A 15,158-nucleotide genomic window follows, 5' to 3' on the forward strand; every position below is an offset into this window, starting at 1 on the left:
GGGTCTTGCTCTCCTTATTTTCCCTTATACTCACCAGGCTTTGTTACTAGCCGTGCGCGCACACGCTACTGAGAGGTTATGTTGCGCTCTTTTTGCACGCATCACAGTTTGCCAAGTCACGTTCACGCACACGTATCAGAGGCTTTCACTTTAAAAGCAAATCTTTTACTCATTCGTGACAGAATCAGAGAGGCCAGTTCGCATTTTTACCAGATCAACCCGATCACTATGGTGACTGAGCGAGGACTCTCTGTTGGATCCCCGTCGGTTTTCTCTCCAGGGCTTCCTTCGCTCAACAGGCTCCTCCTTCTATTTAGGTCACCCCAGCCTCTCTGCTTACCGCTTCCTCGCATGTATTATTGGACCATGACGACAGGGGCGGAGCCAAGGCTGCGTTTACCAACGTTGTAAAATATGCTTACGCTCGTAGCAGCACCGCTTCCTGTGTCCATAAATGGGCAACCAGACGAGAGACTCCATTGAGTTTCCGGGAGCCTGTCCAAAGAAGGGCTCTGCGCTTGCCCCTCCCCCTTCTGTTTACACACTGCCGCGACGTGATGTAACACGGTACTCTAGATACACAAGTTGCACACAAGCCACTAAAGCCTGCCATAGCAATGTAACCTAAAGGCACAGACTCCCTCATTAGAAACAAATACTGCTTGTATTAAAATCAAATATTGCCTGGATACGTTTTCTTTTTCGCACATACACGGCCGTAGGTCGGTAAATTCTTATCACTGAACTCCCCCGTGATCTAAACGTATTACCTTCTTCTCATAAACTCAACACGCCGTCCGTCCATGCACAACCATCTTTGCTGGGTCGCATGCAACCCGTTTGCACGTGCTCTGCGTTGTTCCCTCCACAGCCTCGCCGCATTGTCTTCACGCGCGCCCAGCTCCCATCCCCAAGCGTATTCCAAACCTCCGCATTGATCTGTACACGATCCACTATGGCTAAGGGTCCTACACACATACATACGTACTTGGGAGTAAATTCTATTGAACTCAGCGGGACTTGCTTCTGAGCAGACATCGGTAGATGTAAAATCGCGATCCTATACACACTTTAATCAAGAGGCAAGTTCCGATGAACGCAGCGGAATTTACTTATTAGTAAAATACGCGTCAGATCGGGCCCCATATCCTAGGGAAGCCAGCAATGACTATCTTTAGCTGGTCTTGTATTACAAGCTGGCACGTTTTCCCTTACTCTTGCATCACGCCCGAGTCTCCGCAGGCGACCTTTCTTCCCCGCGGACTCTCTTTTCCAGCCCGATGCCTGGGCATGCGTTGGTCACGCTAACTATTACACCGAAATAAATTGCACAGAGTAATGCGGGGAGTACAAAGGAGCGCACTCCATTGTGCCCTGAATCTAAGTACTGTTCCTGGTCCCTTAAACAACCGCCACCAACATGAATTAAAATCTGCACTTCACCCACAAGCAAGCACTGAAAACACACACACACACACACACACACACCAAGCAGGGACTTGCAAACCGCTCTGTAAGCCTCTTTGCAGGCGCTCTTACAGTGTGAATGAGTGGCTAGAGTGTAACCGATAAGGAGCTGCGGTTTGGAACCCACGCCCAGGGAGCCGAGCCCAAGATCTCAAGCGCTCAGTTTGCAGGCGGAAAATGAATGAATCAGGAAGCCGGGCGGGGTGCGGCCTGCGCTATTTTAGGGCCGCGTTTCTTAGTAAGAGTGACGCATTTTCCAGCTCCAGGAAGCTGAGGCGGAGGAGGGTGGAGGAAAAGAAAGAAAGGAGGCCAAGAAAGAAACGCGAGGCTGCTCGAAGCTCCAGGGGAGATTCCTGATTGCTCCCGCCAAGCGCTCTCCTCCCTTCCCCCGGCTCCTCCCCAGGAAAGTCCGGCTCCACTTTCGCAGGGGAAGGGGTGGGGGAGGGAGCGAGCGCCGGGTTGGGCTGAGTTGAGAGAGGGCGGCCTGCTATTATTAGGAAAGAGGCGCCCGTAGTAAACGTGGCTGCTAAGCGGCTTCAGCTCAGGAAAGGAGGGAGGGACGGACAGGCTGGGACGCTTCGCTCATAGACTTATATGGTTTGGCCCCCATACGCTGCTCTCCGGCCGGCTGGGCTTTTCCTGAAGGCATCTCGACCGGTCAGCAATGTCTCTGGAGGACCCGTTCTTCGTGGTGAAAGGGTGAGTGGCAGCCACTCCCACGGCCGCCGCAAACTCCGTCTTTCCTCGCCCCTGGTGGGGATAGGCGCCGCAGCAAGGCAGCCTGGCCCCGCGTGGGTCTGCGAGCGTGGGAAGCGTCGGGTAACGCGGGGATGTGAAGGCGGGGCGGGGGCGAGAAGCTGGAGAACTCTGATTAGAAACCCGCCTCAGCTAAGGAATTTCGTCGAAACTCCGTTTATTAGTCGGTCCTAATAAAGGCACTGCCCTACTTCTATTATTAATTATTATTACTATTTTATTTTCCACCCTAATGGATCAAACTCTCACGAAAGCCGCCACAGGGTCACAGCAAAGCGGATTCATTTCAGCCTCGAAGTTGGGACTCTATTTAGGGTTCTTGCTACAACACAGTTTATAAATTTTATGGACCGCTCATATTTGGGGAACTGTGGACATTACTAAAAAATTATTGTGCACAAATTTTCCACGATGACAGAATCGTGTGTCTGAACGAGCTACAGCCCCCAAAGTATGTCTCTGTGACAAGTAATCAGTTTCTGTAGCTAAGTATACTTACACACACGACTAAAAAAGGAAGTTACTTTGTAGAAATAGGGTTTTTTTTTGGTAAAGTATTTTCTTGACACTTGCACTTTGAAAGAATTGCTGAGTAGGATAACAAGGGGTTATACTAACCACTGGGAATTAGTGATGTTTTCCAGCTTCATATTTCATAATTAACAGACTATTCCCAAAAACCCTTGAATATACTTGGTTGCGATTTGTCCCTCAATCTCCTTCCTCATTTTGTCCTATTGATCTGGTGAATGGTGGGACTCTTATTTAATTTGCCAGCCTGAAGGAACACTGTTGAGTTTTGGCAGCTGGATCTCATAGATGGGAACAAGGAGATCTAGAGTTCTATGCTTTGCTCTCTCTTTAAATCTACTGTTATTCGTTTGGATGATGAAAACAGACCTATGCCTCCCTTTCACCACACTTATCCTCTATGAGCATCTCATTTTATAGCAGACATGGGAAACCTATGCTGCCCCCCTGGGCAGATGTTGTTAGACTCCAGCTCCCATCAGCCTCAGTTGGCATAGCCAATGCCCAGGGATGCTGGGAGCTGTAGTCCAGCAGTATCAGGAGGATCACACTTCTGCTTTATAATTGCAGTAGTTTTAACAGTGCCTTATCTGTACAGTACTGTACAGAATTAGAAGGAATGGAACAGAAGCAACTAGAAGAGATGGCAAGTTGTAGGCTAACTACAAGTTTGCATCTTTCAGACACCACTATTTGTTTCTGTCGTTTAATTAAACAAAAAATCAAAAATGCAATACTGGGTAAAATCCATTAGCACCACCTTCTGGAATAATTCAGACACCTAGCAACAGAACCACTGGAATGTGGTACCCCCGGTTTGGAGGTTGTTTGTACTGAAGCTGTTGAGAGGTCTAGGACAGGCATAGGCAAACTCGGCCCTCCAGATGTTTTGGGGCTACAACTCCCATCATCCCTAGCTAACAGGACCAGTGGTCAGGGATGATGGGAATTGTAGTCTCAAAGCATCTGGAGGCCTGAGTTTGTCTATGCCTGGTGTAGGACAACTCATAGCATCATGCTTTCCAGGACTATCTTTGGGCAAAGGCCATTCGTTAGGGGGACTAAAGCTGTTTCAGTGCCAAATGAAGGCATGAAGCCAGACTGGAATGTGTCAAGATGATCAGTGCCATCCAAGTTTGCTTGGAGTTGACAGACCCTCACCCTCTCAGCCTGCCCCCAAATAGAAGTGCCCATGGGGTGCTCAAAGCATGGTTCCATAAGTACTCCTCCGTATGAAGTACCGTATCCAACAATGAGATACCCACTTACTTTAAGAAGAGTCTCCATATCAAAGGAGCTGACTTCAAGGTTTTAGGTTTATGTATATTTATTTGAGATGACCCATTAGGTATCCTAGTGCAATTGTCAGGCTATCATTTCCTGGAGTGCATGAGATGCCACTTGAGTTAATGAAGGTATCTTGTTTCTGATTAGATCCAACCTTCCCTGACTCAGTGCTCTCCAGGTATCGGTGGGACTGCAGCTCCTATAAGCCCCTGCCAGCAAAGACAATAAGAATAATGAGAGTTGTAATCCATCAACATCTGGAGGGCACTAGGTTGGGGAAGGCTGGACTGGAGGGATCACCAAAATTTTACCCGCTGGACATGTGCAATATTCACATATATCTGTGCTAGACTGTTGTGATCTAAAACAGGGCTGTAGCCTTGTTAGACTCTGGCTCCCATCATTTCTTACTATTCGCCAGGCTGACTGGGACTGGAGGGAGTTGGGAGCCCAGACCAGGAACATCCCGTTCGCCAGAGGTTTGCTACTACTGGACTAAAAGAATAAAGAACAACCAATTTTTTGTAAAACCTTCCTGCCTGGTCCCCAGGAGGCAGCTCTTATCTGCCACCAGTGGTCCAGTGCGCAGCTTTTTACAAGCCCAATTTCCTCCAGGGTAACTCATCTCTAGACCCATGGAGGCTGGAGTACCATGTGGTTCTCCAGACAGCTATTCATACAGATTTTCACCTTCCAAACAGTCCTCTGAAGTGAACTGTTTTTTTTTTTAATGCAACAATACCTCTCTCAGTATAGAGATGCAGCTGCTTCGAGGGAGGAAACTTTGTCTTATGGGAGGCTCTCTGTCAGGTGGAACAGAGCTGCACAGCTTGTGGTTTGCCCACTTGAATGGACCCAATCGATGATATATGGGGACCCACCGGGGGTTTGGCAAACCTCTTACGCTTGTCACCTGCCTGCAGCTGCAGAAACAGAGCTGCTGCTACGCAAGGCCGGTGGGTTGTGTTCAGTCTGGTGGTCTCACGGCTTTGGCAGGAGAAATAGTACCCTGTCTTGGCTCGCCCACCTCATCCCTGCCACTCTCTTGTATTTGTGTTCTGTAGGGAAGTTCAGAAAGCCGTAAATGCAGCACGTGGGCTCTATCAGCGCTGGTGTCAGCTGCTGCAGGAGACGCAGGTCATCAGCAAAGAGGAATTTGACTGGACTACTAATGAACTACGCAACAGCTTGCGCAGCATCGACTGGGACCTGGAGGACCTGGAGGAAACCATATATATCCTTTTGAAGCTGGGGCTGGAACAGCGTATGGGGGGGTGTTGCCTCTCCAGGGAATTATGTTGCATCATTTTTTAAACGCAGTGTCTGCTGCTAGGTTGGTAGCAGCAGGCAATAGCAGCCCCCCACCCCCATCCTGCTCTTTGCAGGAATGTTTGCAAGAACTGGAAGGGGAGTAAACCCTTATTCAGTTACAAGAGAGAAGGCATTCTCAGCAGTAATCCCCCAATTTTATGGCATGCCCTAGCTGAAGAGGTTTATCTGGGGCCTATGTTGCCTTTTTGGCGCATGTCGCCCAGAAAATTGTGACATACAGACAAAGAGAGCTAGAGGGCCATATTTGGCCTCTGGACCAAAGGTCTCTCCCTCAGTTTTAATGTTCTTTTATTTTCTCTATCTGATTATTATTTTCCTATAAAGTGTAGTAGCACACTGCCCTGAAATGAAAAGTCGGATGGAGGGTGCCATATAAATTCTTTCTTAAATAAAATGAATTAATAAATAGGTAGCTTCTGCTACAGACAGAGAGCATCTGGTAGGTTAAATGCAGCGTTGGCCCACATGATATTTGTAACCAGGTAGCTCTGTCTGCTTTCTAAGTCGGTGACTCAAACTTAACTCACAAACACGCATTGTGGAGTCAAACCCACGCAAGTTCAAAATTGAGCCCTCTGAGGTTGCTACCCGGCGCACTTTTGTCACAGAGATGCGGGAATCAGTCAGGGTGAGTCGAACGTATGCCTTGTCACTATTGCAGCATTTTGTCCTGTGCAGCATAAAACACTTATTGTATGCAACAGGAATAGTTCTGTTGCAGGGATAGGGACTCTGTGGCTTTCTGTGTTATTGGACTCCCAACAACCCTCACCTGTAAGGTCAGTGGTCAGGGAGGATGGCAATTGTGGTCTAATAACATCTAGAGGGACACAGCTTCTCCATCTCTGTGCTACGGTAAGTGAAATGTTGAGTGATGATTTGGAAGTGTTAACAAAAGTATGTGGCTGGGAGAGAGAGGAAAAAGAAGGATATAATTCCATACTCTAATCACTATACCACACTTGTAGCTGAAGCTGGCATTTTATATCCAATATTTTGGCCCATAGGTGATCTACAAGGATGTCAACTCATGTAATCTTATTTATTTCCATGTATACCTCTTGGACCCTATGACTTAGGATGGGTTACAATAGGAGACCATGTGCTTCTGCAAAAACCCACCCTTATTGTTGTTATTATTAGTGTACTCTTAAAGGCCATGATCTCATCTGATTATATTCTCTTACTGCTTCCTTTTCTTGACTAAAGGAAATGCGAGATCACATATCCAGTCCAGCAGCACAGGCCTTTGCAGAGAGGAAAAACAGAGAGGTAAGCACATTTTACCACCCTCGCCACACCTCAGGGTTTTGCTGGAAATTTATTCCCTGGGAGGGAAAGAATTATAATTGGCAATGGCTAGAGTAGCACTTTATCCCTGGTAGCATCCCCCATCCTGGTACCTCCAGAGTCTCCCACTCACCAGGTGGGCAGAGGCTGATGGGAATTGTAGTCCAGAACATATGAAGGGCACCAGGTTGGAGAAGGCTGGTCTAGAGATTCTTTGCCACAAAGGAAGTGGAGCTGGTCATCTAACCAAGGGTAAGGTCAGCTTTTTTCTGCAAGGCACAAATTGCTTGGATGAATGGTCTCTCTCTCTTTTTAAAGTGAAACATCCTTTGTCTCACTGTCAGTATCCTTGGGGTGTGGATTATAGTCCAGAGCTCTTATGAAATGCACGATCACCCTTGTTGACTCCCCCTTAAAGGAGTAGAACCACCTGAGAGCATCAGCTTCTGATCTCAACCCCACATCTTTTAAGAGCCATTTAATTCTGGAATGCCGTGAAAAAGGTTCCTGATCTCCTTACCAGAGAAAGGCTCTTCCTAGGCCCTGAGTTCCACTTAACCCTCAGATTCTTCTACCCAGCTCACTCTTGCTTCCTTCCTTCCTTGTTTGGTCTCAGCTCTCCTGGGAGCACTAAGAATCCTGGGCTTGCTCAGATAGTGTCCCCCTTTTCCTCCCTCTGCAGTTGCTGGTGGGGAGCAGGGAACACTATGGGATGCTGGATGCAGAGGAACTATCAACAGCTAATTCACATACTCTGGAAGAGCAGCAGTTGCATCAGAAGGTAAGAGCAGTGACAGTGAGCCACCCCAGTCCATCATTTTCACTGACATCCCTTCCTACAGAGACCTAACCGTGTCCTCTAGCTTGATACCTGCATTGAGAGAAATCTTGGGCTCTAGTGCAAAAGATGCTCACAGCATCTGTATACTCCCTGTTCCCTGTACCTCTCTCCTCTCCCCCAGCTGTGGGTTCAGGCAAGTACAAGAATGAAGAACCTGTGGTCCTCTGAATGTTGTTGGACTCCAACTCCTGTCATCCTGGACAGCATAGTCAGCAGTTAGGGGCGATGGGCACTGTAGTTTAGCAACATCTGGAGGCCACAGGGTCCCCATACCTGGAACTGCTTTCTTCTTTCTTCCCTGTCAGACTACAGGTGACAGATATCCTTGAGTGGAGGTGAGGATAAATGCTTCCTGCCTCCCTTTCTTACAGTGAGTGTGGTTTCAAACCCAAGCAGGAGGCAAGGACCTGTTTCTCAGCAGTAGAATGGGCTACTCAAAAGGTTATTGTGAAGACAGTCAATATAAGGAAACACATTATCCAGTCTTTGGGATGACTTGGGCTAGAAATCAAATTGTTCCATGTTTATTCAGGACGAAAGCAAACCTCTTTCCCCACTCTGTTTGGTCCTCCCAAATGGCCATTTCAATATATTGTCAGGGACTGGCAGTGCAGGATTAAACTCTGTGGAGGCCCCCCTTGCAAATAATCTCCTAATACGTTTTTGTAATTTTCTCTCAAGATCAAATCAATATTATTTTGATCCATTGTCTTGGGGCCCCTAAAAGGCGTGGGGCCCTTAGGCCAGTGCCTACTCTGCCTATTTGGTAATCTGGCACTGGGGGCTGGCAGGGCTCTGAGGAGTGACCAGAAGAGGTGGTGGGGCCAGAGGCTGATCTTGGGGAAAGGGATAGTGATTTATGTGGTTGTGGGCCTTCTGCGAGGCAGGAGCCTGAGCTGGAGGATGGGGAGGGGTCTAAGCAGTCAGAGACTGAGGAAGGACAGGATGTGCCAGGAACTGAGGGAGAGGCAGTGGCTGAAGGGGAGAGGCCGGCAGAATCCCCTCCGTACTTTTCCCCACTGTCCCCCAGGACCAGGAGGAGCTTGAAGAGGCAGGCACAGTGACAACTTCAGTGTAGGAGAAGTCATAGGCTGCTTGTGCTCACACCATCAGATGAGGGTACTTAAGTTTGGGGTGTAGGCCTGGCCACCTGTCCAACAGCCCAACTTTGAGCGCAAGCCTGAGGAGAGACGCCAGCTACCTAGCCACCAGAAGTGTGTGTGTGTGCATGTTCAGTGCGCCTCAGGAGCTGTAATTCTTTGTCAATAAAGAATTAAACATTTGTCCTCCTTGGACTGGGTGTGCTCAGGAGGACATCTATTGAGCAAGTACCAGAGGCCTTTCTCTTCTTGCTAAATGAAGAGGAGCCCCATAACCACTCTGGTTGTTCAGGTGCTGGATTCTTTGACAAAACATTAATGTGACAGTCAAGATCCTGAGGGCTGACTTCTGTGAAGGGATATTAACCTGTAAAAGCATTCACTAGTTTCAGGTTGTTTTTTGTTTTTTTTATTAAAGATTTTCTTGATTTACAGAATTATGTGTAATGTCTCTCGTATTTTTTCCATGTAACATTTTTACAAATCAGTTTCATTTGATGAGACATTAGGAAGAAAAGGGGTGGAGGGGGGGAAGATGGGTGGGGGTGGCGGTGGGTGGCGGTGTTTCTATTTTGCTTAATGTATGTAGGGTTTGGTGTCAGCGTTTTCACTAGCTTCAGTTTTTCAAGATTACTGTTGAAATGAGTTTTGGTCCCATTTGCCTAAATGCACACAAAAAGATGGACATTTATGGGTCATATGTGGGGCACCAGAAGTGACGGTATGGCTGCCTAACTCCCAGAGTTGCTACTCCAGCTTGGTCCTCATTTCCCCTCACCTTGAAGGCCAGTGTCCAGTTGAGGCTGAGACTTCTTTGTACAACATATTATTGTATTGTGGGCAGGAACCCTCTTAGTTTCTCTTTGCTTAGAGTTCTAACAGACTCCCCCGCTGATGTCTTGCATTCTCGCTTTCTCCTTGACAGCTGATCATTGAGGAGCAGGATGAGCAGCTGGAGCTCGTCTCTGGCAGCATCCGAGTGTTGAAGCACATGTCGAGTCGGGTCGGAGAAGAGCTGGATGAGCAGACTGTGTGAGTGCAGGTAGTGTGGGGTGTGCGTGTGTGCTGATGTATTGCAACACTCCTATCTTGCTCTTTAGACAAACCTTGCAAGCAGCAAAAGGGACAGTGGGGGCGGCCCATTAGCAGGTTGGGCCTGGATAAAATGGCAGCAGACTAGTCCCAAGGCCACTGCTAGATCAGAGAAGAGGATCCGGGACCTTTGTCTATCTAGAACTGTGGTGGCCACTCATTTCTAACAGATTCAGGAAGGACTCGAGTTTCAGAGACATGAGCACAGGATGCTCCTGTACCTGTGTGAGCCCCCGATAGGGGCAAAGAGTGCTTTACCCTCTCCCTCCCGCCCTTCTTCAGCAGGAACAGATTTCTTTGCCAGAGGGCCCCCTCCCATTGCTGTGCACTTCCACTGCCCAACCCCATTTTCTGGGTGAGCATCACAAGGAGAGCACATGGCCAGAACCTCTGTTGCTGTTCACTCTGCCAGGGAGCAAGTTAAGAAACCCTTTTCCTTGCATCTTGGCTTGGCAGAGGGAAGCACCCTTGTGTTTATTAAGGCTGGTTATTGGGATCAGGGATTGTGCTTGGAACAGATTGGACCCCTGGCAGTTGTGTATCCCATTACTAGAAAATGCTGGTGTAGCTTGAATGAGTAGATTCTGAACTCTCTTGGCAGGGAAGATACCCCTAAAAGAAAACTGCTTGCAACCTGCCGGCATACCTGGCTGACATCCCCATGCTTTTTGTGGGGTGGAGGCAAGACTCAGAAGCTCTTATTGGGAGAGGGTTGGCCTGTGGGCAGTTGCCACTCGTGTTGACGACGCCTTTGCTGGCCTTTCAGGATGCTGGAAGACTTTGCCCACGAGATGGACAGCACTCACAGCCGCATGGATGGCGTGCTCAAAAAAATGGCCAGAGTCTCCCATATGGCAAGTGGTAAGAAACAGCTCTCTGTTCCAGAACTACTTTGGTACAAGGGAGATTTTACTCTTCCGCACCCCGATAACCTAATTCCCCAGACTTCTTGTAATTGCTTTCTTTTGCCCATCAGTTTTGCTCAGGGTTTTGCATCAAGTAACTGAAGGTGTTGGTTTAGGAATCTGGATGCTTGCCTTCTCCCATAAAAGAATAGCAAATGTTATTATTTTAGTGGTGGGGAATGTTTCTCATCCTGAGGGCTGCCTTCCTTTGTGGATAATCTGCTTGGAGCCGCAGTGGGGTAGCCAGGAAGCAGCACCACAGCAGATTCTTACCTTTTGTACAGTAGACTAATTCCAGCTTTGCAAATGTCAGATAATTTTACACATGCTCACCATCCAGGCAGGCGAGAAGCAGTAGAGTCCAGGAACATATTCAGTCAGCCAAGACAGGACTAGTGAGGGGTGTGGCCTCAGGAGAGGGGTGTGGCCTGGTAAAAGTCCCAGTGGCCAGGTAGAGAGGCCTTAGCTTCCTCACCCTGCCTTCATCACCATAAACATCACCACAGGCGAAGGCAATCTGGCTTCCACAAAAGTATTCTGTGTTTCACAACTGTGAATTTCTGCCCCTTTTCGCCTGCCTCTTGCCAAAACTTCCAGCACACCCCCTGCCTCTTTCCTCTACAGCCAGATTGACCCATTCGCTTGCTGGTGGGTGGTGGTGCAGGTGGAACAATTGAGCTTAGTATTCACTTTGGAGGCAGTTTTTGCTGCCTTCCTCTCTTAATCAAAGGAGCATTTGGCATCACTGCTGAGACTCAGCAAGGCAGATTCATCACAGGAGATCTGGAGTACGTGCATATGTGTGAAATAGAATGGCAATTAAAAGAATGATGTAATGGTATAAAAACCTGAACATTCTGGTTGGGCCAGTGTTGCATCTCCATTTCTACTGCTGGCTCTCAGCACAAGTCCCTAGAGTAACAGATGCAAAAGCAGGTTAAAACCATTTTTTTCCTGGCAGGAGTGCCACTACAGTGTCATTTAGTGCTCTTGTTTCTGGCTTACAAAGAGCAGGCAGTTGCACACAGGAATGCAGCTTCCCGAGTCAGATCCTTTGTCTATCTAGCTTGGTATTGTGAATGCCAACTAGCATCAGCTCTCCAGACACTCCCAGCCTTACCTGGAGAGGCTGGGGACTGAGCCAGAGATCTTCTGCATGCAGATCTCTTAAGTTGCAGCCCTTCCTCCATGGGTGAGGCAGGCAGGAATTCAAGCTCCACTGTATGGCATAAACAGGCCTGCAGTGTCTCTCCATCCTGCCCCACCTCTTGCCCAAGAGTGCTACAGATGTTAGCTACCTGTGTCCAGTGCTGGAAATTCCCGTTGTTCTAGGCACATTTTGCGACCGCGAATTTCATTCGTGCTAGCAGTTTCTGAGCTCTGGGCGCAGTACTGTGTCTAAGATTTCAGATTAAAATGGCAGTGTGGAAAGGAGGACCCTTTTCTGCCTCCCCACTTCCAGCTACTCTCTGAAGACTGGAGAAGAGACCCTCTCAATAAGATTAGGGGGGTGGGCAGGGGAAAGACTAGACCCTGTGAAAAATAAACATAATATTTTAGCTGCAGTTCATTCCTTTTAAGCTTTGTATTCTTATTATTTAAAAAGTGTTCCTAGACATTCGCGTCTCCACACACAGAGATACCGGAAATCGTGTCTGCTCATGTCAAATGCTGAAAATAGCTTCTGCGCAGGTGTGCTTTTTGGCATCTGGGCATGCGCAAAGCGATTTCAGGCACCACGAACATGCACAGATGTGATTTCTGGTGTTGCGCTGCACCAGTCCGGCTCACACACGATCTCCTTGGGGGTGATCCCGCCCATGGCCAGTAAACCTTGCTGACCCCTGGATTAATGATTAATCCAACAAAATAGATTAGGTCTCCACACTATGGTGTTTTAATCTGGGAACAGACCACCCAACATCATTTCCTCGAATGTTCACTTGAGCTCTTTCTACTTGTGGTCGTCCAAGGAGGATTCTTGCACCTGTATCCATCATGCTTGGAGTGCAGGCCAGTGGGATGGGGCACATGGTTCAGAGGGTTAGAATATGGTTCAAATTGCGGCATCTTACGTGCTTTAAATTAATTCTGTTTAAGGCAGGGCTGGAGAACCCATAGCTTTCCAGATGTTCTTGTACTACGGCTCCTATGATCCCTGACCATTGGCTATGCTACCTGGGGCTGATGGAAGCCAGAGTCCAACAAGATGTGGAGGGCCACAGGTTCCTCATCCCTGTCTTAAAGGATCCCTTCTAACTGTTTTTGCTTATTTGCAATGTCAGACCCCTCACTGTGGTGGAAGGGCTGGTGGGTTCTTAACAGGGCTGGTTTTTTTGCCTTTAACACCATTTCCCCCTGTATTTTCTCTTCCCCCACTCCATCAGAACGGCGTCAGTGGTGCATCATCGGCCTGTTGCTCATTGTCATGGTGGTAGTGCTGGTTCTTATCTTTGCTCTGTGATCAAACGGCAGAACGGACATGGGGGAAGGGTGGCATGGAACCAATCCCATACCTGTTGAGTGGAACACTGGGGCCTTGTATCCTGTGTGGGATCGGTGCGAAGCTTTCTCCAAAGGTGAAAAGGAAGCAAGTCCATTTAATCAGGTGGAATGATGGATTTCCAAATGGGCTGCTCTCCCTTGCAGTCAGACTTTGCTCCTAATTGTTTAAGGCTGCAGTTTTGTGAAAAAGGAGGACTGGGTTCTGGAGGTTAGGAAATTTGTGCCATGTCCCCCTTTTGTGTGCGCCAAGGTGAAATTATAGACAGACAGATGTGCCTGTTAAATGTGGAAGCCATATTGCATATGCGGTTTGTTACCCATTTTGCAAGTAGATGCAGCAGCGTCAGTTTCCTTTCCCCCACTGAGTAGCCTTTTCCTCTCATCTCCAGCAGCCAAAGAGGAAGAACACAGTCCCAGCTGACTATTTTTGCTGCCATTATAGGTTCTTATTCTTTATGCCACCTCTGAACGGGCGCAAGATTGCTGCACATTTAATGTGCCTGCTGAAGAAGCACAATTGACTAAGCCATCGGTTGTGTTTTACCTCAGCCAGTAGCAGATGGATACTGTGAATAGACGGGGTAGGACAAAGGCCTCGCTTCCTTTTTAAAGGGCAAAATTGCTCAGAGTTGAGAACAGGCCAAAGCCATCTCACTGCATTAAGTGCCAAGAAAGGGATTTTGCTTCGTGGAACTGGCAGCATCACCCCAAAGCTCCTTCTCTTACCGTGAGGCCAGCCGTCCAACAGAAACAGGGAGCAAAATGTCAGAATCTCATCACCCAAATCCCTCAGGCCTCAGTGCTGTGCTTCAGGTTGCAAGTGGTGCCAATACTTCTGTGGTGCTGCCAAGCACTTCAAGAAAACTGGTTTCCAGACACCCAGTCAGCTCAATCCCTTTCAGTTATATGGTAAATAAACCTTCTCCCCTTAGGTCTAAATCCCTGCCAAGGACACACTGTCTATGCTGATATAAAGAGGCTACTTTCAGCCAAGCCCAAGTGACTCAGTAGCCTGATGTGGAGGATAACAGTCCTTTCTATGAGGCAGCCCTGCTGTCACATGCACTCAGAAGCCATTCTGTTTCTATTGTGAAGTATTATTAAAAAAAGAGGTACCAGAACAAGCTTTTTAGTTCTTCCAAGAAAAAAAATAAAAGTTTTTATACTTCTATTTAATGCAAACTTTGGTTCTGGAATGTTGCTGTGGGAAGGGAGTGGTGATATTTACATACCCCAAAATGTGAAAACAAGAGCAGCAATGGCCATCCCGATGATGTCAGATTGTCACTGTCATCCCTGACTGCTGGACACTGAAGACCAACAAAATATGGAGCGACAGAAATTCCCCACCTCTGAACTAAAAGAGAACCCTACTTTGATCTCACTAGTCTAGCATTCTGTCTTCAGCTATGGCCGGCCAGCCACAGAAGTTATTTGAAGCTAGGGATCTAATGCACTTTGAACACACTCTCAGTCATTCTTATTGAATTGTGTGGGCATTATTTAAGATGATTCTTAACTGATTGCCTAAAGCTCAAGGCTGTGATCACATTGTATTCCGAGCAACCGAGTAGTTTCTCTCTCGTCTCTACCATTTGCAGCAGTACAAACCTCGTATCGTGTCCTCCCTCCCTGAGAGTCTTGCTGTGCAGTTTGCAGGCTAATCTGATGTAGTTCAATCTGTGTTCAGTGGGGCTTAGTCCCAGGGAACTGTGCACAGCAATTTAATTGGCGCCACTCTTTTCAGTAGAGTAATAGAAATTCAACATGTTCTGCTGAACTCAAGAAAAGGTAAATATGCTAATCAAATGATGCCTGATTTTGCAAACGTTTATGCTGTGGCTTAAGGAATGCTTTGTCTAGTCCAGGGGTGGGGAACTGGTGGCCCTCCCAATGTTGCTGGAGTACAACTCTCATCAGCCTTCACCATTGGCCATGCTGATAAGGGCTGGCAGGAGTTGAATGAACAACATATGGAGGGCAACCAGTTGCCCATCTGTACTCTAGTATAGGAGAGTTGAAGAGCAAGATACGAAATTTAATGAATCACAC

The 15,158-nt window shown here is 47.8% G+C and overlaps 1 protein-coding gene across 2 annotated transcripts; it reads left to right on the forward strand.

The window, feature by feature from the left end:
* The first annotated feature begins 1,700 nt into the window (after nt 1-1,700).
* Nucleotides 1,701-14,288, forward strand: STX10 (syntaxin 10). Of its 2 annotated transcripts, none has more exons than XM_083599979.1 (8): nt 1,701-2,166; nt 5,106-5,275; nt 5,907-6,001; nt 6,583-6,645; nt 7,346-7,444; nt 9,530-9,636; nt 10,463-10,557; nt 12,989-14,288. In XM_083599979.1, the coding sequence occupies exons 1-8, from the start codon at nt 2,132-2,134 to the stop codon at nt 13,063-13,065; spliced, it is 741 nt and encodes a 246-aa protein (XP_083456105.1). In that variant the 5' UTR covers nt 1,701-2,131; the 3' UTR covers nt 13,066-14,288. The 2 variants fall into 2 exon arrangements, with proteins under 2 accessions (XP_083456105.1, XP_083456104.1); XM_083599978.1 differs by lacking the exon at nt 1,701-2,166 and adding an exon at nt 3,725-4,312.
* The last annotated feature ends 870 nt before the right edge of the window (nt 14,289-15,158 follow it).

The sequence above is a fragment of the Podarcis filfolensis genome (genome assembly GCF_964270895.1).
Source record: "Podarcis filfolensis genome assembly, chromosome: 2".
Classification (NCBI taxonomy): domain Eukaryota; kingdom Metazoa; phylum Chordata; class Lepidosauria; order Squamata; family Lacertidae; genus Podarcis; species Podarcis filfolensis.